General features: G+C 40.8%; 1 protein-coding gene and 1 long non-coding RNA gene across 2 annotated transcripts in view; both read left to right on the top strand.

Moving 5' to 3' along the window:
* Positions 1-1476: 1476 nt before the first annotated feature.
* LOC141772385 (uncharacterized) lies at positions 1477-8920 on the top strand. The gene is made up of 3 exons (XR_012594900.1): positions 1477-1949; positions 6507-6602; positions 8818-8920. It is a non-coding gene; the product is annotated as an uncharacterized LOC141772385 (long non-coding RNA).
* A 257-nt stretch (positions 8921-9177) lies between these two features.
* LOC141776721 (scavenger receptor cysteine-rich domain-containing protein DMBT1-like) overlaps positions 9178-25002 on the top strand; it is a 38672-nt gene continuing 22847 nt past the window's right edge. Inside the window, exons 1-15 of the mRNA XM_074650492.1 lie at positions 9178-9198; positions 9403-9760; positions 10443-10757; positions 11150-11464; positions 12255-12569; positions 12963-13277; positions 13672-13986; positions 14366-14677; positions 14866-15180; positions 15373-15687; positions 16018-16123; positions 16250-16482; positions 16643-16805; positions 17504-17746; positions 17840-17999. Coding sequence (XP_074506593.1) covers positions 9178-9198; positions 9403-9760; positions 10443-10757; positions 11150-11464; positions 12255-12569; positions 12963-13277; positions 13672-13986; positions 14366-14677; positions 14866-15180; positions 15373-15687; positions 16018-16123; positions 16250-16482; positions 16643-16805; positions 17504-17746; positions 17840-17999 — 3801 coding nt within the window. The remainder of the gene's footprint in view (positions 9199-9402; positions 9761-10442; positions 10758-11149; positions 11465-12254; positions 12570-12962; positions 13278-13671; positions 13987-14365; positions 14678-14865; positions 15181-15372; positions 15688-16017; positions 16124-16249; positions 16483-16642; positions 16806-17503; positions 17747-17839; positions 18000-25002) is intronic.

The raw sequence follows: 25002 nt of genomic DNA, 5'->3' as shown, positions 1-25002 counted from the left end.
TGGTTACACTATCAGTGTTGTTGTGTGTGCGTATGTTGCCGTACTGATCCCCTGCTCTGAGAAGCTAATAACAGCATTCTCTTGAGCTGGAAACTTCCACACGCTGATAAAAAACAGTTTACCGTGGCAGAAGTGAGATAGCAGACAATGATTGAAAAGCAGCCATATTGGGGCATCCTGCTTGCTCCTGACTGTTCTCCTCTCCTCCATGGAGCACATGGGTGTAGACGTCCTAGGCCAGGAAGGAACCTGGGCTGGTGATGCTGAACCTTGAAACCTCCAGTCCACATATACTGAGAATGGACTTTTCAGTAGGAGACATCTTGTGTCCAGCAGTTAAACTTTTAAAATGAGAAATACCTGCATATGCTTGCACTGTACTCGAGTGTTTCTATTTTGTGAGAATGTTACTCCACTAAACTTAGCTGTAAGTTACTGCAAAATAAAGTTTCACATGTAAAACATACAAAAAGGTCATCTACAATGCTCAAAAAAATTAAGGAAACACTTAATAATCACAGTGTAGCACCAAGTCAGTTAAACTTCAGGGATATCAATCTGTCCATTTAGGAAGCACAAGTGATTGTGAATCACTTTCACCTGCTTTGGTGCAAATGAAAGTGGCAACAGGTGCAATGGAGAGGCAACAAGACAATTCCCAATAGGGAATGGTTCTGCATGTGGTGGCCACAGACAATTGCTCTCTCCTTATCCTTCCTGACTGATTCTTCCATAGTTTTGTGTTCTGCTAGTGTCCTCGTCACTACTTGTAGCATGAGGTGATACCTGCAGCCCGATCAGGTTGCACAGGTAGTCCAGCTCCTCCAGGATGGCACATCCATACATGCGGTCGCAAGAAGGTTCGCTGTGTCTCCCAGCACAGTCTCAAGAGCATGGAGGAGATACCAGGAGACCATGCGTTACACAAGGAGGGCTGGACAGGGCCGTAGAAGGGCATCAACCCAGCAACAGGACCGGTATCTGCTCCTTTGTGCGAGGAGGAACAAGGAGGAGCACTGCCAAAGCCCTACAAAATGACCTCCAGCAGGCTACTGGTGTGCATGTTTCTGACCAAACTTACAGAAACAGACTCCATGAGGGTGGCATGAGGGCCCAACGTCCTCTAGCGGGACCTGTGCTCACAGCCCAGCACCGTGCAGCTTGATTGGCATTCGCCAGAGAACACCAGAATTGGCATGTCTGCCATTGGTGCCAGGAGAGGAAGTCTTGGCCCGGATATCCATTATCCGCTTGTCCCCAAAGGCTAAATCGTCATCAGACTAATACCCAATCGGTTCTGAGATTGACTAAGACAAACTGACAAGTGGTGAACGAAAATGAGCTGGTTAAATATCTGGAGGACTGATGAGTAAAGTGGAGACAGGTGAGCAGGTGGGCAGGGAAGTGGGAACAGGTGAGTATAAAGGGGAGGGGGAGGAAACAGTCATGTAATGGGGAAAAGAGGGAAAATCCGAGGTCTGCTGGATGGTTGAGTCTAGAAATCCCCAGAAAGTCCCCAAACCGCAAAATCTGATCTGAGATCTGCAAAAACTTGCAAAAACTCTCACGAGACTGCCTGCCCGACAACCCTAAGCTTAACTATTCGGGGTCAATGCCTAACCTTAACAATCTCGTGAGAGTTTGTATTTACAAGGAAATATTGTAAAATACTGTACACTTCTAATGTTCCAAATCATAACTTGTCAGGCAAGTTCAAGTGGTTAACTTGGTTGCTTGTCTAGATATGCAACATTCTTAAACTTGGCTACCACTTCAGAAAACATACCGAGCATCATTGTGCCACCTAATTATCTTCTGGCTCCTATAAATGGTCCAGTACACCAAGGGACGCAGCACAGGTCTACGGCTCACAGAGACTCTCTTCTGACAACTGACGCAGCACTGCCAGTCAGCCTCCAAGGACAACTGCCTGCCTCACACCTGGAAAGGTAAGTGAATGATGATGACAATAATGATGGGGGCAGTGGTGGAGGTGATTAACAGAATATAGACGGTACTCTACATTTTATGATTGGGCTATTCATGTGATATAATTGGTTAACACTAATTGACACAAATGGGTAAAATCAGTTCCCTTGCAAATTTGTACCCTGGCATTGTGTTTATCTTTACAATCCAAGTTACATTTTGAGGGTTACAAGTGACTAATAATGTCATAGTTATATTATATGTCTCTGGACGCCAAAACTGGCTTCTACACGGTCCCATTCTCACAGTTGAATTCTCGAAAAAGCTCTTTCACTCACTAGCTGAGTTTCCATTCAATATTTTTATGTACATTTTGAAGCATGGCATTAGAAAAGCTGTATGGAAATGGCAAAATTCTATAAAAGTTCCATAGCGTCTTTCCGGGTATTCCCATAACGCACGAATGCTTGTCTTTGTTTACGGACAGCATGAAACATGGCCAATACTAGTGGAAATGAAAGAACAATTAAGACTTGCCCAATTGAAACAAATTCATGAAGACCTCTCGTCATTTTTCTATCTTACATGGGTTAGATGGCCAAGGCAATCTGTTTTGTTTCCAGTTCACAACCTATACCTTTTCTACTCTGTCTACTAGCGGCTTACAGCCATGCAAAGCCTACGTCTGTCAACTTCAGACTAGGGATGTCACGGTACCAGAAATCTAGTAGTCGATACCAATACCAGTGAATTTACACAATTCTTGATACCAATTCGATACCACGGTAAAAAAAATATAAATCCCATGTAATTCAACATGCACTCCTTTATTAAAACATTTGAACATAACAAAAAACAGGCATGTAGCCTTTAAGTAATAAATAAGAAGAAACGTCTATTAACATTGCAAAACAGAAAAGTGGCATGTAGCCTTCAAGTATTTAAAATAAACAATATTGACTGGATGTCTGTTTTTGAGGTGCTTTGCTATATTGGAAGTATTTCCTCCTTTGGAAAGAAAAGTACGACGGCACCGTTACTGCACCTCATACTGGTATTTGCGAATCTATTATCACTCCTTGTAAATCCGCTTCGGACACAAAGTACTTCCATACCCGACTCTTGCTAATTGTTTTCTCAAGGAGTTGAGGCGGAGGTAGCGCTGCAGCAGCTGCCATCACCACTCGTGTTGTTGTTTTTTTCCATGCTGTTACGGCGTTCAGCTTCTTCCTTCATTTCATGGCAGATCAAATCAAATCAAATCAATTTATTTTTGTATAGCGTCAAATCACAACAGAAGTTATCTCAAGACGCTTTATATATAGAGCAGGTCTATGACCGTACACCATAGTTTAGAGACCCAACAGGATCCACCAAGCGCACTGTGGCCAGGAAAAACTCCCCGATTACTGGGAAGAAATCTGGAGCAGAACCGGGCGCAGGGCGGGCGGCCATCTGCCGAGACCGGCTGGGGGGATAGATAGATAGAGAGAGAGTGAGAGAGAGAGAGAGAGAGAGAGAGAGAGAGAGAGATAGATAGAGAGATAGAGAAGCAGCCACAATAGCAGTCTAGCAGCTGTAATAGCTAATACAAGTAGGACTGATAACACAAAACGAATAGTGGTGGATGGAAAGAGTGATAATACAACTATCGGAAAGCCAGCACTGTCCAGCATCTCTCCTCAGTACGTCCATGTGTATTGGTGTGGGACGTCCCTGCGATCGATGCCCGTGCGTTGGTTCCTGCAGCATCAGCATGCTTGCTGGGAGCTCTTGATGTCTTTGGCAGTGATTGAGAAGTGTTATTCTCCAGGCTGCCACATTGTCACTAGGTGTTGGAAATCCCTCGTTAGCATTGGTAGTCCCTCGTACAGACGTAGTTAATTAGGGATGATAGCAGTTGGTGTCAAGCAGGCACCGACGCGGCAGCAGATGCAGCCACAATACCGGAGACCACCAAGATCCAGGTGAAACCCTGCTCCAAGTGTACCCAAGCTCCAGGTATAACCTCGCTCCAGGTGTGACCCCGCTCCACGGTTAGCTGCGAGACAAGGAGGCACAAGGACTCCCGGGAAGGAATGAAGTTAGTAACAACATGGACATGGGACATGAGTATATACATAAGGAGAGGGGAGCTCAGTGTGTCATAGGAAGTTCCTTATGACAGTGTGTCATAGGAAGTCCCCCGGCAGTCTATGCCTATAGCAGCTTAAGTATAAGCGTTATCAAAGAGGAAAGTCTTTAGCCTACTCTTAAATGTAGAGACGGTGTCTGCCTCCCGGACTGAAACTGGGAGCTGGTTCCAGAGAAGAGGAGCTTGATAGCTGAAGGCTCTTGCTCCCATTCTACTTTTGGAGACTCTAGGAACCTCAAGTAACCCTGCATTCTGTGAGCGCAGTGCTCTAGTGGGGTAGTAGGGTACTATGAGCTCTTTAAGATATGATGGGGCCTGACCGTTTAGCGCTTTGTAGGTGAGGAGGACGATTTTAAAATCTATTCTGGATTTTACAGGCAGCCAGTGCAGAGAAGCTAATACAGGCGTAATATGATCTCTTTTTCTAGTTCTAGTCAGTACACGTGCTGCAGAATTCTGGATCAACTGGAGAGTCTTAAGAGACTTATTGGAGCAGCCTGATAATAAGGAATTGCAGTAATCGAGTCTAGAGGTAACAAATGCATGGACTAATTTTTCTGCATCATTTTGACACAGGATGTGCCTGATCTTCGCAATGTTACGTAGATGAAAGAAGGCAGTCCGTGAGGTTTGTTTTATGTGAGAGTTAAAGGACATATCCTGGTCGAAGACAACTCCCAGGTTCCTTACGGTGGTGCTGGAGGCCAGGGCAATGCCATCTAAAGTAACTATATCATTAGATAATTTGTTTCGGAGGTGCTCAGGGCCTAGTACAATAACTTCAGTTTTGTCTGAGTTTAACATCAGGAAATTGCAGGTCATCCAGGTTTTTATGTCCTTAAGGCATGCTTGAAGTTTAGTTAACTGGTTTGTTTCGTCTGGCTTGATTGATAGATATAATTGGGTATCATCTGCATAACAATGAAAGTTTATGGAGTGTTTTCTAATAACATTGCCTAAGGGAAGCATATATAAGGTAAATAGAATTGGTCCAAGTACAGAACCCTGTGGAACTCCGTGACTAACTTTGGCGTGCATGGAGGACTCATCGTTGACATGTACAAACTGAGATCGATCTGATAAATAGGACTTAAACCAACTTAGTGCAGTTCCTTTAATGCCAATTAAATGTTCCAGTCTTTGTAATAGGATGTCATGGTCAATGGGGTCGAAAGCAGCACTGAGATATAGCAAGACAAGTACAGAGACAAGTCCTTTGTCCGATGCCATTAGAAGGTCATTTGTAATTTTCACTAGTGCTGTCTCTGTGCTATGGTGCACTCTAAATCCTGACTGATAATCTTCGAATAAATGATTGTTCTGTAGAAAGTCACACAGCTGACTGGCAACTACTTTCTCGAGTATTTTGGAGGTAAAGGGAAGGTTAGATATAGGTCTATAGTTGGCTAGGACCTCTGGATCAAGAGTGGGCTTTTTAAGAAGAGGTTTAATTACAGCTACTTTAAAGGACTGTGGTACATAGCCTGTTAGTAAAGACACATTGATCATATCCAGTAAAGAGGTGCTAACTAGAGGTAAAACTTCTTTAAGCAGTTTAGTTGGGATGGGGTCTAGGAGACAGGTAGATGATTTAGATGAGGAGATCAGTGAGGTTAATTTGTGGAGATCGATAGGAGAAAAGCAGTCTAAATATATATCAGGTTGTACAGCTGTTTCTAAGGTTCCTAAGTTTGAGGATAAATTGGTACCAGTTGACGGTAGGAGGTGATTAATTTTGTCTCTAATAGTTATGATTTTATCATTAAAGAAACTCATGAAGTCACTACTACTGAGGGTTGTAGGAATACATGGCTCAATAGAGCTGTGGCTCTGTCAGCCTGGCTACAGTGCTGAATAGAAACTTAGGGTTGTTCTTATTTTTCTCTATTAATGATGAGTAATGGGCTGCATCACAGATGAGAACACTTGTAAGCGTATACTGCCCACATTAGATCTGGAAGGAAACGGATCTCCAGTACCTCCGCTCCGGTACCAAATGACCATTGCAGGCATCGTTCGGTACCGAAGAAAACGAGTACCGTCACATTTATAGAATTTTGGTATCGAGTTGGTACCGAAGTATCGGTTCCCGTGACATCCCTACTTCAGGCGAAACTACATTGTAGCCAAGTTAATTTGCTCCAAACCAGTTGATGGAAACATGCCTAGTTTGCATTTCTTTCTTGCAACATTTCAGAAGTTTGCTTAAAATTCAATTGAATGGAAACATGGCTACTGTTAGATTCCCAAACACCCACTTCAAGACTAACACTGGAAATAAACCATCTTTTAATCTAATAATGTAATCTCATTTCTGCCCTTGTTAATGGTAGAATGATTTGTTAATTTTGTGAATTTGTATTTGCATTTACATCCTTATTGAACAAGCCATTAGAGTCTGCTTTCACACAGTTTGTTAAAATGTCTCTTTTGTTCTATTCAGCAAGTGTACGTCTTATCTCCTGGATGTGGCCCATAATGGGGATGACTCGGGGTATGCTGTTGCTCCTACTAATGCAGACTTTAACAGGATGGACAGGTAAAGTGTCTGACATATTATCAGGTTACACATTAAGCTCAAATTCGTATTAGATTAAAGCTGCACTTATCTAATCAATAGTTTATATTAACAATAGATCAAATAATTTCTTGTAATGTGAAGGGAGTTGCAGGGAGTTTCAAAACCACAGAGGATTACCTCCTCACTCTGCAGTCCCCTCCAGCTCTATAGAACATTTCAGCGTCTTTCTGCTTATTGTTTTGGTATTACAGCCAGCAACTTTATTATTTACCTTCACTCTCGCCACCCTCATCAACCTTTTTTCCAGTCTCGGGGGGCAGTTGTTTCAGTGACAAAGCTCTGATAGAACCACTATATACTGCTTGCCCAGCAACAAATGGCAGACAGAAAAATTGAGTGGTGACTAAACTGCATGTCCATGTTGTTTACAGCTTGTTCCACTGCCCCCAAGTGGCCAAAGAAATTAGTCATTGGTGCATTAAAATTGAACATGCATGGAACAAATAGCAGTGAACAATAGCCTGATCTTTAATTTTAGACAGCTGTAGTATTCCTACCCTCTATAAAATAAGTGTGGGTAGGACCCTGAGTTCTCTTAACCCTGGTACTCAGCGTCAGTTATTATCTTAACTTTCCCTCCGTGTTTTAGCTAGTAGATTAAATTCTAAATAAATACATTGTAAAAGTGTATGTGTTTAGAACATTATGATTGAAGTTTATGATGGCCATTCCCATGCTCAATTATGTCTCATAAGTTGTTGCAGCAATTTCTGGGTTGATACCATTTGTTACACACATTTGGTGATAAATGTAACCATTTTTTACGAATCTAGAATTGATACATATGATCAATAATCCCTCCAAAACACAACTTTAAGACACCAAGACCTTGAGGAACACCATAGCAAAATCCATACCGTGATTTGAAATCAAAATCTTTTGACATTTTGAGATTTCTGGAGGAATTAAATTTGTCGGCGATTGGATGGTGAGCACTCAGAAACCCCCTTATTGTCAATCTACCTGGGAAAGCTATACATCCTCTGAATGTCCTATGTCTCTAGTTTGTGGTTGTAAAGTTTGATTATCTATTATGGGAGCCCCAGCCGTAGCACTGTGGTGTCCATCGACTTGGGAATACAAGTGAGTGAGCTAGTTAGTGCTGCAGTAAGTTTTAACTGGGTTACACAGCCAATTATTAAAAATCAGTATTTCTTAATGCAGAGATATAATACATTGATAGACATATGAAGGTCATGCCTGTTATGCACTTTAAGCAAATTCACAAGACATTATAATGCATTCATAAGGCTTTATAAAACTCTTTATACATGTTTATAATCATGCATGATGACCTTTAACAAGCATTGTGAAGTATTATAAGTGATGGACATCATGTATTAAGTTCAGCATTCATAATGTGTTATACCTCCATGCCAAAGTCACAAAGGTGTTTGAAGGGAGAATCTGAGTCCTGGCTTACACAGCATTATAACTAATGTAACTTTAGCTAGTCATAAAGACACATAGAGAACTGCTCTAACATATAATAACAGATTATAAATTCTAAGTTTCTGAACTGGAATAATGTCCTATAACCATCAATAACATGATATAGGATGACTTTGTGAACTTTAATTAAAGTGACAGCACTGTATAAGGTTTTTAGCAATTACATGATACTATAACAATTATGAGGACTTATGAGCAGTATTTGCTGGATACAGATACGGACATTTGTAATTGCGTCGTGGTGCGTGTCTTTGGGAGGAATGTTCTTTTCCTACGTTGTTACGGCAACTATGTAAGGTCCAATTCCGAGCACGGCAAAAAAAAATGTGTTCCTTTCTAGATGTTCTTGTTTCTTCCCCAGCTAGTAACATTAGTGAACTTCAGCTCTCTGACATTTTTTGCAGCTAGCAAACACTGGCTAATCAGAGAGCTTGTTTTACATAGGGGTGGAGCAAGAGCAGTGGGACTCAACTGCCTTAATAACCAAAACAATCATGCTAAAAGATGTTATAAGCTGCATAGAGTAAGGAATTCTCAGTGGGTTTGCCACAATTACTTCGTTTTATTTCATCATATATTTGATGAAAAGTTCAAACATTGACTAAACACACATTATCCCTGATTACGTGCATTATCTGATTCATCACATTGGGATAAAGTGTCTTTATTTTTTCACCTTCTCCAACCAAAACTGCTCCATCCACACCTGCTCCAACCACAGCTGCTCAAACCACAACTGCTTCAACCACTCCTACTCCAACCACACCTGCTCCAACCACAGCACCACTAAGTCTTCAAGTGAGACTAGTCAACTCTAACAGCAGCTGCTCTGGCAGAGTGGAGATCTTCCACCTCGGCCTTTGGGGGACGGTGTGTGACGACTCCTGGAATTTGAATGATGCTCAAGTGGTTTGTCGACAGCTGGGCTGTGGCAGGGCTCTGGCAGCACCAGTAAATGCACATTTTGGACAGGGCACTGGACAAATTTGGTTAGATGACCTTCAGTGTACAGGGAATGAGAGATCACTAACAGACTGTCCACATCGGGGATTAGGGACCCACAACTGTGCTCACAGAGAGGATGGTGGTGTCATTTGTGAAGGTAAGTTCATGCATACAGTAAGCACACTGCAGTTGGTATTGTTCACGTACAATGACGGTGGGCCTGAATAAACGCATTACTTTTTGTTAAGACCATTTATTTATAAACAATGTTTAAAAAGAAGCCAAATAATTAAATTATCAAGTACAGTTACATTGAAGAAATGGGGCTTTTGCTCAATACTGGTGTAATTGTAACCTGCAGTTGCCATGTGGGTTGACAGAGATTTTGCTTTCACTTCATCCAGAAATTACCACGGTGAGACTGGTCAACTCTAACACCCCCTGCTCTGGCAGAGTGGAGATCTTCCGCCGCGGCCGCTGGGGGACAGTGTGTGATGACTTCTGGAATTTTAATGATGCTCAAGTGGTTTGTCGACAGCTGGGCTGTGGCAAGGCTTTGTCAGCACCAAGAAGTGCACGTTTTGGACAGGGCACTGGACAAATTTGGTTAGATGACCTTCAGTGTACAGGGAACGAGACATCACTTACAGACTGTCCACATCGGGGATTAGGGACCCACAACTGTGGTCATGCTGAGGATGCTGGAGTCATTTGTGAAGGTAAGTTTATGCATACAGTAAGCACAATGCAGTTGGTATTGTTCACATATAATTAGAGAAGGCACATTATGTAAGGGATAATGTACAGCTCTTGGGTCATTGTTGTGAAAGAATCCCCGACAGTGTCTCTCATCGACCTGAAAGGGATTCTTTCACAACAATGACCCAAGAGCTGTTCATTATCCTGCTTATTACAGGGCTGCCTACTGAAGAAATCAATATTTTGACACTAAAAATGGTCCGCCAGAGTCTGACATCAGAACTGCGCCCAATGCAACGGTCTGTTATACAGAAATTACAGACCGCAGAACGCCGTAATTGACCAATCAGAATCGAATATTAAACACAGCCGTGTAATAAATCCTAGTACTAACTGGATACCATAAAAAATGGAAATTGTTTTGACACCAAGCCATATTTAAAATAAATTCACAAGTTTCTGAACTCAAATTTGTACCATACAGAATGGGCATCCTCTTCCACCGTCATAAGCAAATATAAAATAAATGCATTACTTTGTTTTAAGACCATTTATTTATAAACAATGCTTAAAAAGAAGCAAAGGGATTAAATGGTCAAATAAAGTTACAATGATGAAATGGGGCTTTTGCTCAATAATGGTGTAATTGCAACCTGCAGTTGTCATGTGGGTTAACAACGATTTTTCTTTCACTTCAACCAGACATTCCCACAGTGAGACTGGTCAACTCTCTCAGCCACTGCTCTGGCAGAGTGGAGATCTTCCAGCTCGGACGTTGGGGGACGGTGTGTGACGATTTATGGAATTTGAATGATGCTCAAGTGGTTTGTCGACAGCTGGGCTGTGGCAAGGCTTTGTCAGCACGAGTAAGTGCTGGTTTTGGACAGGGCACTGGACAAATTTGGTTAGATGACCTTCAGTGTACAGGGAATGAGACATCACTAACACACTGTGCACATCGGGGATTAGGGACCCACAACTGTAATCACAGAGAGGATGCTGGTGTCATTTGTGAAGGTAAATTCATGCATACAGTAAGCACACTGCAGTTGGTATTGTTCACATATAATTAGAGAAGTCACATTATAACCTAGCACTAACTGGATACCATACAGAATGGAATTTTTTTTGACAGCAAGCCACATTTACAATTAATACACAAGTTTCCAAACTCGAATTTATACCATACAGAATGGTCATCCTCTTCCACCGCGATAAGCAAATATACAATAAAGGCATTACTTAGTGTTAAGACCATTTATTCATAAACAATGTTTAAAAAGGAACAAAAGGATTAAATAATCAAATACAGTTACATTGAAGAAATGGGGCTTCTGCTCAATACAGGTGTAATTGCAACCTGCACTTGTCATGTGGGTTGACAGAGATTTTGCTTTCACTTCAACCAGAAATATCCACAGTGAGAGTGGTCAACTCGGACAGCCGCTGCTCTGGCAGAGTGGAGATCTTCCGTCACGGCTATTGGGGGACGGTGTGTGACGACTTCTGGAATTTGAATGATGCTCAAGTGGTTTGTCGACAGCTGGGCTGTGGCAGAGCTCTGTCAGCACCAAGAATTGCACGTTTTGGACAGGGCACTGGACAAATTTGGTTAGATAACCTTCAGTGTACAGGAAATGAGACATCACTAACAGACTGTCCACATCCGGGATTAGGGACCCACAACTGTGCTCACAGTGAGGATGCTAGTGTCATTTGTGAAGGTAAGTTCATGCATACAGTAAGCACACTGCAGTTGGTATTGTTCACATATAATTAGAGAAGGCACATTATATCCTAGCACTAACTGGATACCATACAGAATGGATATGTGTTTTTTGAACAAGTATAGTAGGTTAAACGTTTTTGAATAGCTCCTTTTAAACACTGTTACAATTACAACAGTCAAGACTGAATACAATGAAAGTGTGAATTACTAGTTTAAGATCTGTGGAAGACAAGATGCATCTGATTTTTGTAATGTTTCTTAGCTGGAGAAAACAGCACTGGACAGGTTTAGTGACATGATGGTCAAAAGTCATATACCGGTAAAAGATGATACCAAGATTCTTAGCGGGAGGACTGATATTTGAATGTAATGGGCCAATAAACTGATAAAGTGCAGTGGCAAAATTATTGGGTCCAATTAAAAGAATTTCACTTTTATCGGGTTTAAGTGGTGAAAGTTAAGAGACATCTCTTCTGTGGTCGCAGTTTAGCAATCATGGAGGGAGGACAGCTGAGCCACATTTACAATTAATACACAAGTTTCCGAACTCCAATTTGTACCATACAGAATAGGTATCCTCTTCCACCGCAATAAGCAAATATACAATAAAGGCATTACTTAGTGTTAAGACCATTTATTTATAAACAATGTTTAAAAAGGAACCAAAGGATTAAATGACCAAGTACAGTTACATTGAAGAAATGGGGCTTTTGCTCAATATTGGTGTAATTGCAACCTGCAGTTGCCATGTGGGTTGACAAAGATTCTGCTTTCACTTCAACCAGAAACTCCCACAGTGAGAGTGGTCAACTCTGACAGCCGCTGCTCTGGCAGAGTGGAGATCCTCCAACATGGCCGTTGGGGGACGGTGTGTGATGACTTCTGGAATTTGAATGATGCTCAGGTGGTTTGTCGACAGCTGGGCTGTGGCAAGGCTTTGTCAGCACGAGGAAGTGCACGTTTTGGACAGGGCACTGGACAAATTTGGTTAGATAACCTTCAGTGTACAGGGAATGAGACATCACTAACAGACTGTGCACATCCAGGATTAGGGAATCACAACTGTCGTCATGCTGAGGATGCTGGTGTCATTTGTGAAGGTGAGTTTATGCATACAGTAAGCACTGCAGTTGGTATTGTTCACATATAATTAGAGTAGGCACTTTATATCCCAGCACTAACTGGATACCATACAGAATGGACATCTTTTTTTTACAACAAGCCACATTTACCATCAATACACAAGTTTCCGAACTCCAATTTGTACCATACAGAATGGGCATCCTCTTCCACCGTCATAAGCAAATATCCAATAAATGCATTACTTAGTGTTAAGACCATTTATTTACAAACAATGTTTTTAAAAGGAGCCAAAGGATTAAATGATCAAGTACAGTTAGATTGATGAAATGGGGCTTTTGCTCAATACTGGTGTAATTACAACATGCAGTTGCCATGTGGGTTGACAGAGATTTTTCTTTCCCTTCAACCAGAAATTCCCACAGTGAGATTGGTCAACTCTGACAGACGCTGCTGTGGCAGAGTGGAGATCCTCCACGGCGGCCGTTGGGGGACGGTGTGTGACGACTTCTGGAATTTGAATGATGCTCAGGTGGTTTGTCGACAGCTGGACTGTGGCAGAGCTGTGTTAGCACCAGGAAAGGCACTTTTTGGACAGGGCACTGGACCAATTTTGTTAGATAACCTTCAATGTACAGGGAATGAGACATCACTAACAGCCTGTCCACATCGGGGATTAGGGAACCACAACTGTGCTCACAGAGAGGATGCTGGTGTCATTTGTGAAGGTAAGTTTATGCATACAGTAAGCACTGCAGTTGGTATTGTTCACATATAATTAGAGAAGGCACCTAATATCCTAGCACTAACTGGATACTATACAGAATGCACATCTCTTTTTTTACAACAAGCCACATTTACAATTAGTACACACTTTTCCGAACTACAATTTGTACCTTGCAGAATGGGTATCCTCTTTCACCGTGATAAGCAAATATACAATAAAGGTATTACTTTGTTTTAAGACCATTTACTTATAAAACAATGTTTAAAAAGGAACAAAGGGATTAAATGGTCAAGTAAAGTTACATTGAAGAAATGGAGCTTTTGCTCAATACTGCTGTAATTGCAAACTGCAGTTGCCATGTGGGTTGACAGAGATTTTTCTTTCACTTCAACCAGAAACTCCCACAGTGAGACTGGTCAACTCTAACAGCAGCTGTTCTGGAAGAGTGGAGATCCTCCACCGCGGCCGTTGGGGCACAGTGTGTGACGACAGCTGGAATTTGAATGATGCCCATGTGGTATGTCGACAGCTGGGCTGTGGAAAGGCTGTGGCAGCACCACCCAGGGCACGTTTTGGACAGGGCACTGGAGTAATTTGGTTAGATGACCTACGGTGTACAGGGAATGAGACATCACTAACAGACTGTCCACATCGGGGATTAGAGAACCACAACTGTAATCACAGAGAAGATGCTGGCGTCATTTGTGAAGGTAAGTTTATGCATATAGTAAGCAAACTGCAGTTGGTATTGTTCACATACAACTAGAGAAGGAACAACATATCCTAGTACTAACTGGATACCATACATTTTTTTACAAGTCACATTTACATTTAAAACACAAGTTTACGAACTCCAATTTGTACCATACAGAACGGGCATCCCCTTCCACCGCGATAAGCAGATATCCAATAAAGGCATTCGTTTTTGTTAAGACCATTTATTTATAAACAATGTTTTAAAAGGAGCCAAATGATTAAATGATCAAGTACATTAACATTGAGGAAATGGGGCTTTTGCTCAATACCTCTGTAATTGTAACCTGCAGTTGCCATGTGGGTTGACAGAGATTTTGCTTTCACTTCAACCAGGAAATACAGTGAGACTGGTCAACTCTCACAGCCGCTGCTCTGGCAGAGTGGAGATCCTCCACAACAACCGTTGGGGGACGGTGTGTGACGACATTTGGGATTTGAATGATGCTCAAGTGGTTTGTAGACAGCTGGGCTGTGGCAGGGCTCTGTTAGCACCACACAGGGCATTTTTTGGGTCGGGCAGCGGACAAATTTGGTTAGATAATGTTCGGTGTTCAGGAAATGAGTCATCACTAACAGACTGTCCACATCAGGGATTTGGTTCTCACAACTGTATTCCCAGAGAGGATGCTGGTGTCATTTGTGAAGGTAAGTTTATGCATACAGTAAGCACTGCAGTTGGTATTGTCCACATACAACTAGAGAAGGCACATTATATCCTAAGGAATAAATGATCAAGTACAGTTTAAGAAATGGGGCTTTTGCTCAATATTAGTCTAATTGCACCCTGTAGTTGCCAAGTGGGTTGACAGAGATTTTGCTTTCATTTCAACCAGAAATTCCCACAGTGAGACTGGTCAACTCTGACAGCAGCTGCTCTGGCAGAGTGGAGATCCTTCAACACGGCCATTGGGGGACGGTTTGTGACGACAGTTGGAATTTGAATGATGCTCAAGTTGTTTGTCGACAGCTGGGCTGTGGCAAGGCTGTGGCAGCACCACCCAGGGCACGTTTTGGACAGGGCACTGGAGTAATTTGGTTAGATGACCTACGGTGTACAGGGAATGAGACATCACTAACAGACTGTCCACATCGGGGATTAGGGTCCCACAACTGCCGTCATTCTGAGGATGCGAGTGTTATTTGTGAAGGTAGGTTTATGCACACAGTAAGCACACTGTTGGTATTGTTCACATATAATGAGAGAAGGCACATTATATCCCAAGGATTAAATGGTCAAGTACAGTTACATTGAAGAAATGGGGCTTTTGCTCAATATTGGTGTAACTGCAACCTGTAGTTGTCATGTGGGTTGACAGAGATTTTGCTTTCATTTCAACCAGAAATTCCCACAGTGAGACTGGTCAACTCTGACAGCAGCTGCTCTGGCAGAGTGGAGATCCTCCAACATGGCCATTGGGGGACGGTGTGTGACGACTTCTGGAGTTTGAATGATGCTAAAGTGGTTTGTCGACAGCTGGGCTGTGGCAAGGCTTTGTCTGCACCAATAAATGCAGCTTTTGGACAGGGCACTGGACCAATTTGGTTAGATAACCTTCGGTGTACAGGGAATGAGACATCACTAACAGACTGTCCCCATCGGGGATTAGGGAACCACAACTGTGCTCACAGAGAGGATGCTGGTGTCATTTGTGAAGGTAAGTTTATGCATACAGTAAGCGCACTGCAGTTGGTATTGTTCACATACAACTAGAGAAGGCGCCTAATATCCTAGAACTAACTGGATACCATAAAGAATGGACATCTTTATTTACAACAAGCTACATTTACAATTAAAACATGTTTCCAAACTCTAATTTGTATCATACAAAATGAGCATCCTCTTCTACTATTAAGGCAATACTTCATGTTTAGATCATTTATTTCTAAACCAAGTAAAAAAGATGGGGCTTTTGCTCAATACTGTTGTAATTGCAACCTGCAGTTGTCATGTGGGTTGACAGAGATTTTGCTTTCACTTCAAACAGGAATTCCCACAAATACTTCAACTACAACTACCCCAACCACGACTACACCAACCACAACTACTTCAACCACAACTTATCCAACCACAACTACTCCAACCACACCTAGGTGCCAAAGAATTAAATGATCAAATACAGTTACATTGAAGAAATGGGACTTTTGTTCAATAGTGCTGTATTTGCAACTTGCAGTTGTCATGTCGGTTGACAGAGATTTTGCTTTCCCTTCAAACAGTATTATCTTCGACTCCTTCTACGACATCTACGGCTACTACAGAACTCCAGCTACTTCACCCACGACTGCTACAACCACAACTTATCCACCCTCAACTGCTACAACCACAACTTATCCACCCTCAACTGCTACAACCACAACTTATCCACCCTCAACATCTACAACCACAACTTATCCACCCTCAACATCTACAACCACAACTTATCCACCCTCAACATCTACAACCACACATGGTACATCCTTAACTACTACAACCACATATGGTAGATCCACGACTGCTAAAACCACAGCTACTACAATCACATCAATCCAGTGAGACTGACATAATACAGTGAAATCAAAATTTTTAAAATCTCTCCCACTTACACTTTTTTCTTTTCTTTATTGTTTCAGGCCAACAACCACTAATCCAGGCCTCTCAGCTTGTTTGCTCCCCTTATCAGCTTGAAGTTGGTGTGCCATTGCAAAGCCTGCTGTCGGCTGGTTTGAATGCATTCTCTGGTCACCTGGCGACCCCATACTGTACCAGCTACACAGTGCATGATAATATTGTGTGGTACCAAGTGCTACGTAGGACTGGCTTCTGTGGAACTGTAATGACGGTGAGATTAACTACTTACTTACCACCTAATTATTTGTCTATAAGTCTATTGTATTCATTAATTTTCTGTTCTCTTGTACTGGTATTATTCTTTACTGCTCTGTAAATGTATCTTTATATTGTCTGGTGAGACTAAAGGTTTGTTCAGACAGAAAGCAAGGCAAATTTTCACCTTACGTCAATCACAAAAGTTTTGCCCACCTCAAACAGACAATGTAACAGCTGTACAGATGTTAGGTGTAAGCTAGCTAACAACGGAAGCACCAACGATGGTTTCTTTGACTTCCTAGTCACATGCTGGTTTGTACTTTAGCTCAAGATGACTGATTGATTGATTATACACATGACTGGTCATTCATTCAACCTTTTTCTTTCAGACCAACACCACCCATGCCATCTACAGCAACAGCTTGTTTTTCTTCCCTCTAAGTAACGGTTCCTTCGTTCTACCTTCGATTATTCCGTTCTCCTGTGCCTATCCCTTGGAAACCGAAACCAGCCTGAATGCTGTAATCAAACCTCAGCTGTGAGTCTTTTATTTCATTCGTTGACTGTATGCAACACACTTCAAAGATGTGGGCCTACATCCCTGGATAACATAATTACTATTGCAGGGGTGAAATACATGTCTAACTGTTTTTCTTTCTTAACAGCCTTAAGGGTGGCCTCGCGGGATCAGGTACCAAAGCCAGAGCCTACATGAATCTTTTCCGGGACTCCAACTATTCATACAGCTACCCAGCGGGTCCGCTCTCTCTGCCAGTGGGCTCTATCCTGCATGTGCAAGTGTCTGTGCCTCTGAGTGATCCAAGCTTTGCAGTCGTTCTGGAGGAGTGCTATACCACTAGCTCCTCATACCCTGATGACCCCGTTCGATACTTTCTCATTCATTCCAGGTATGTGTCTCTCCTAATTTAGATGGACTGGAGTGGAAAATGTAAAAGGTGATGTGTAATGGTCCTAATGATTTGATCTGACATCTCTGACAGGTGCTCTACTGACTCTCATCGTGTGTCAGTGGTTGAGAACGGCCTATCCCTCCGTGCTCGTTTCTCTGCCCTGCTGTTCCCTCTCCAGGGTGGCAACCCAAGCGTCTTCATTCACTGCAGACTACGCCTATGTGACAAGAGGAGCCATAACTGTGTTCCAGTGAGTCAGACACTCATCCTCTCACTCAATCAAAATAACCAATAGGCAATCAATGCTTTATATCCAAACACTGAGTATAGGTGTCTAATCATTATACTCCCTCTCACCTCACAGATTTGCAGAAAAAGGACTTATCGCTCTGCTGACACAGTTGAAGGAGGAAACGTTACTACCACTACCATTGGACCAATCAACTTTCACTAAATACAATCTGGTATCAGAGCAGATATCTCAGCACTGTCAACTGTATGGAAGTTATAACCATGTTTCCCTTTTCTCTCATCTTAATCTTTAGGGGAGAACTGACATATTAATGGAGGGAGCTAATAAACACTGAAAATGAGTGTTATGTTATTTTCTTAAGATGTTGTATGATATACTGTAATGGTTCAGTATTATAACTCTTTAGTATAATCCCTCATATTTTACCTTTGTACTTTTTTGTAATAAAATGGGAATAATACAAATATTTGTATTAATACAAATTCTGATATAATACTAATGAGTGGGTATGTGCAATTATGCTTGTTCCAAATACTTCTATTTTTTATTTGAAAGTTTATTAGACACAGGGTACGGTTAACTGTGAAGCAATATGGATATATAACCCTGTTGATTTAAACGTTCCCATAGCCTCATATGCCATCATTTCTGACTTAGTTGGTCTGTGTTTGGGGATTTTATTTATTTTTTCAGTTAATTTCTTTATGTGGCTCAGGACCATGATCACATTGTATGGGACAACATGTCAACACTATGTGTATGTTTTGTAAACCACGTCAAAATCATTTCTAATTTCGATTGCCTGGAGGACAATAAAGTTTTTCATGATTCCCACAAAAAGCTGTTTTGTCTTATGTTTTCTCTTTCACTTATGTTATCAGAATTAATATTGGGAGTGTTTACTTTTATTTAAAGCTGAGTTAAGCATTTTGGCCGTCACCATCTTGTTTTTTTGCAACCAGTAGTGACACAGTGGGGCTAAGCACGCTGAACAAGACATTTTTAGATGACTTAGATGTTACAATGAACTGTCATGAACAGAAAACATGCTGTGAAAGAGTTAAAGTTGTAAGACGAAAATATGGACAACACCCAAACTGGACAATACCGTGGTAGCAACATGTCAATCACAAAGTAGCCACGCCCTAAAGCATCCCCTGCTTTATGTTCTATTTGACTCTAAATGGGACCATAATTTACTAAAGAACATCATGCTGTATTGAAAAAGACTTGAAACTAGCGATTGAGACCATAAACTCCACTTACAATGTTTACTGAGGTTATAAATCAAGTCAGAAGCAGGCTCATTTTCTCATAGACTTCTATACAGTCAGACTTATTTTAGTAACCAGAGGAGTCGCCCCCTGCTGGCTGTTAGAAAGAATGCAAGTTTAAGGCACTTCAGCATTGGCTTCACTCTTCAGAACAAGAGGTTGCCCACTAGTGGCAACCCATATGTCTTCATTCACTGCAGACTAGGCCTGTGTGACAAGAGGAGCCAAAACTATTTTCCAGTGAGGCAGACACTCTAATCTAATCATTCTACCCCCTCTTACCTCACAGGTTTGCAGAAGAAGGACTTATCGAACTTATCATTCCAGTCATTACATTATGTAGGCTATGACCAATGGTGGCTCTCTTTTAGCTCCTTAGCAACAACAATGTGTTCATGTCTTAACTGAATTAGTATGTAATTGTATTTTTCTGTAATAAAATTATAAACAAATTTAAATATACATTAATAAAAACAGGAGTCGTAATAAAGATTAGTGCCTGCTTGTTCTAAATAAAACAATGGAGAAAACTAATATAAGAATACTGTTATTAGCCTATTATCCAAACTAAACAGTTTATATAATTATTTTATGGTTTTAATAAATATTTCAATATTATTAATCCACACACCCATCATGGATACATACTACTCATACTAATGAATCAGCAAAGTATAACATTGGCAGAGCCTTCCCCCATGTGGACGGAAAGGTGTATTGCATGCTTTGATACAGTATGACACTGGGTTTTTCATACCCATATTGGTCCTTATAGTTAAAGCTACCTGAGGGTTTGTGAACAAAGTTAAACCTGCAGTAGGCAGAATATTCTTGGCATCAATGGGTAAAAACTCCATAATAACCTTTCAGCATATTGTAATTCAAGTGTTGTGAGAGAAAACTAGACTTCTGCACCTCCTCATGGCTCTGTTTTCAGGCTTTAAAAAATCTAGTCCGTGACGGGAGACTTTGGCCAATCGCAGGTCATTTCAGAGAGAGAGCGTTCCTATTGGCTGTTCATTTAACAGAGGCAGCGGTCAATCACTCAGGAACTCTGATCAAACGGTCAAGCTACAAGCTGATCAAATACAAATTAATATTTTGTTACTGTAACAGCTGTAAAATGAGAAAGTTTGCTCCAGCTGGTGGGCGGTGCTTGGTATTTCCTCAACTTGATCTCAACATGGCTGCCGGGTGACAAACTTTCTGATTTTACAGCTAAACAGTACACTACAAGATGTTTCTGAAAAAACATTAACAACAACAATACAGTAACAGAATCTTGATTCATATTTGATCAGCGCTGCCTAGTTTGACCTTTTGATCGGAGTACGCAAGTGATTGACAGCTGCTCAGAGACAGCAAGTCTCCAGCTCGGCTCTGATTGGTTGTTTTCCTCCGGTCTGTGGAATCTTGCAGATGCCATTAGGAGCACCGGAGGACACAGAGGCACATGATTTTCTTCAGATTACCTGTCTCATGCACTACTGTCAGTTTTTAATTCATATACTTATTTTTATTAATTAATAATATAATTCATATACTTTTTAGTTCATATACTGTATATACTGTGTATACTATATTAAATCAACAAATGATCAAATATGGCAAAATAGCATAGAAATATATATAAACACAGAGGAAATTTTAGAAATAGAAATAAGAAATTAGTATGTAAAAACGTGTGCATTATACTACAACATAACAACAATAAATATGGAAAATACTGTAGAAATAAGAAATATGAAAAATATGTACAGTAAACGACAATATACAACAACAGTGTAAATAATAACAATGCTGAAAAATGTGACCTATGATTAAGTGTGTAAAAATTTAAGAATTGTATAAATAAATAAGAATATTGGTTTAAATGTACAGTATAAATGAATGCCAGAGTAAACCAGAGTATTGCACAATTGAATTACTGCAAAATATAATTGTACTGTTTCGTCATATTTGCACAGTTGAAGAATATCTAAATATTTATATATAAACTGGGAAAAAAAAGTTCGGAAACTTGTGTTTGGTGGATTATTTCTCTGTTGTTACAATGCTAATTGGCATTGTATTTTACATCGTTGGAAAGCCTGTTTATTTATCTTCACAATGATGCCCAACTTGTAAGGTTCATGCATTTGTGGGATAAGCAGCACAGCTGATTATGTTGGTAGCGCCCAAGAAAGATTTACCAAAATGCTCTGCCAATGGTAAACAGTGTATTCTCCTGTTGGTGTTGACTCTTGTTTTGAGTTGTTTGGTGGATTGGATGATTGAACTCTCTATCAGTAACAAGGAACAAACAAGACATGTTGGTTATTTTACACTTTATTCATTTAATACAATATGTCAGGAGCCTCAGTAGCGGTGGAAGATCCATACGCAGCCACAACAGCCTGGCACCTCCTCCTCATGCTTGTCACCAACCTGGTCACACGTTGCTGTGGGATGGCGTTCCATTCCTCAACCAGGATTCGTTGCAGGTCAGCCAGCGTGGTTGTGTTGGTCACTCTAACACGTACAGCAAGCCAAAGCTGATCCCACAAGTGTTGATTTGTGTTGAGGTCTGGACCCTTGGCAGGCCGTTCCATTCTCTCTACTCCCACATTGTGGAGGTAGTCTGTGATAACCCTGGCTCTGTGGGGGCGAGCGTTATCATCTTGGAGGATGAAGATAGGTCCCAGATTGTGGAGATATGGGATCGCCACTGGCTGCAGAATCTCATCTCGATATCTCACTGCATTGAGATGGCCTTCAATGATGACAAGCCTTGTTTTGCCAGTGAGGGAGATTCAACCTTTTGTTTGTAGCACAGGTTGGCCCTCTTTATTTCATGTTTAATGTCTTTTTGTAGAGAGATTAATTCCGAGAGATTGGCTATTTTAAAAACACTTTTTTTCTTTTTCAGTGATAATTTAAGATGTTTGCTCACCCAGGGTTTGATGTTTGGGTAGATCTTAACTACCTTGTCCGGAATAACAGCATCCTGGCAGTATGAAATCCAAGAGCTCACAACATCTGTGAGTTTGTCCAGATCTAGATCCAGAACTATTGCCATACTAATACTTTACAACCTGCAATTACCTCCACTCATTAAATCCATGCTCTACTTTTATACCATATGGTTATGTCAAAGCAAGTGACTAATATGCCTATTTGGGAATTAATACCTCCACTAAGTGTATTTCACTGATGTTGCAACCAGTACCACTTACCCTGTGAGAGAGACTTTATTTCCCTGGCGTAAGTCTTCATACTAACTTATTATTTCAAATATTTTTCATTGTGCCAAGGATAATACATTCAGCACACTGTTGTATCAATGCTCATTTCCATTTACACATAAGAATCACGGAACCACATTCCTTTGCATTTATTAATATGAAATGGATAATGTGATATTTTATGTTTTAACTTGTGTTTTTTCTCTGTTTCTCCTGTATATTTTATCCAGTGTTTTTATCTTTGTTTTATTTCTTTGATTCTATTTTATTTTATGTGATTTAATTTCTTTGACTGTGAAGCACTTTGTGACTTGTCTACGAAAGGTGCTACTGTGTATAAATAAACTTGTCTTGCTTGCTTGCGGATTGTAGAAAACACATGGGTGTGCCCCAAAACAATTATCAGTTTAGTTTTGTTCAGGAAATGGACAGCATGTACAACCAGGTAATGATGACTGGGTTACTTTTTGAAAGCTGTCCAAATATGACAATGATTTGAGGTATTTATGACGTTGACACTTTTTTCTGTGGCATTTTAGATCTACAAATTATTGTCAACAAGTACAACATCATCTGCTAAACTACCTGCTGCTGTTTGAACATCAGAGATTCAACATCATCAGAGCCGCCACAGGTACCACCTGCACTCATATTTGCCAACTCTCACGATTTTCCCAGAAGACTCGTTTTTTTCATTGCCCTTTCTTTTCACACCTTTTTTCCTTTTCGTTATCTCAACCTGTTTCTGGTACTCTACAGTGTATATAAGCCATAAGGCCTACTTTTTCCACCTGGATGGCAATAGAGCGACACCAAATGTCTTTTCCCAGCGGAGGAGAACTGCTCGCAACACCACGGTGTGTTTGAGCTGTGCTTGCCACACATCACAGCATCACAGCAAAGCTGTGGTGGTGTGGTGCAAGCCATTTTAAATAACAGACAATTAAAAATAATTGTTATAAATTGTAATTATTATAAATAATAATAATGATAATTTCAGAGTACAGTGGTGCCGTTGTTGCATTGTGTCTGAAAGGGCCTTCAGTGAGTGAGAGAAATAAAGGGAAATGGAGAGTACTAATAAGATATAAACATATTCAAGCAGGGGCAAAAAATGAATGAATGAAAAATTATATGATATAAAGCCCAAGAATAATAGCCTGGTTAATACAAGATATTCACACAACTTCACACAATAGGGGCGAAATATTCAGTTTTCTTCCCCGAGAATTAAAAGTAGGCCTATTTAACAAAAAATGATGCTGCACTGTACTTAATATTTTGTTATTTTCATTCTTTAAAAGTCACCAGAATGCAGGAAACAAAGTCTCTGAAACTCAAATTATTCAAGAGGGAGGACCCCCAGACCACTATTTTTGGAAATAAAGTCTCTCTCACAGGGTAAGTGGTACTGGTTGCAACATCAGTGAAATACACTTAGCGGAGGTATTAATTCCCAAATAGGCATATTAGTAACTTGTTTTGACATAACCACATGGTTAAACAGAAGAGCATGGATTTAATGAGTGGAGGTAATTGCAGATGGTAAAGTATTAGTATGGCAATCGTTGCAATGGCAGAGTGGCACTGTTCCTATAGGCTATCTGCTCGTGCTTTTTTAACTCCAGGGAAGTGAAGTAAAGTTTGGTTTTAGCGTTATCCATGTAGCGTTAGCAGGTTATATCCTGGATCCAGCAGCAAAAGTCAACTGCAGTCAATTCGTCATGGTCTGCCCGCTGCAGACGACATGCTGGACTCAGTCTGCAGATGCCTGAACCTCCTCCTCTGCTGCTGCACAGAGCGCTGTTCGTTTGTTTATTCAAAGTTTATTAATAGTGAACATGTTGTGTGTCCAAATTGTACCAGTGTGCTCACAGCTGTGAAAAATTACATTTCATAAATATAACAGCAACATGTCTATCCAGAAACAGCATCCCTGTTGCTCTGAATCTTTTTCAATTTTTTTATTCTTATTTTATTCTAACGTTTTTATCTATTCTTTTGTTAAATAAACTGTTTAACTTGCACCAACAAAACCAAAGCAAATTCCTAGTGTATACCTCTTACACCTGGCAATAAACACGATTCTGATTCTGATTCTGATTCAAGGCTTTTCCTAGAAACTATTTCTTCAGTAGAGAGTGGGTCCACTTTTGATTGTGATTGTGTGTTAGAGGGAGAAAGGCACTTTCAGTCCTGTTTGTACAATGGGAACCATAAGAGTGCATAGTTCAGTATACAAGTACGCTCAATATACAGGTATAGAGACCTCAAAAATAGAGGTCTGGGGGTCCTCCCTCTTGAATAATTTGAGTTTCAGAGACTTTGTTTCCTGCATTCTGGTGACTTTTAAAGAATGAAAATAACGAAATACTAAGTACAGTGCAACAGCATTTTTTGTTAAATAGGCCTGCTTTTAATTCCCGGGGAAGAAAACTGAATATTTCACCCCTCAGGTGGGAAGTTGTGTGAATATCTTGTATTAACCAGGCTATTATTCTT

Source organism: Sebastes fasciatus, chromosome 1, assembly GCF_043250625.1.
Source record: "Sebastes fasciatus isolate fSebFas1 chromosome 1, fSebFas1.pri, whole genome shotgun sequence".
In the NCBI taxonomy this organism is placed as follows: Eukaryota; Metazoa; Chordata; class Actinopteri; order Perciformes; family Sebastidae; genus Sebastes; species Sebastes fasciatus.
The sequence above is the reverse complement of the archived record's forward strand: the minus strand, read 5'-3'. Positions and strand labels throughout refer to the sequence as shown.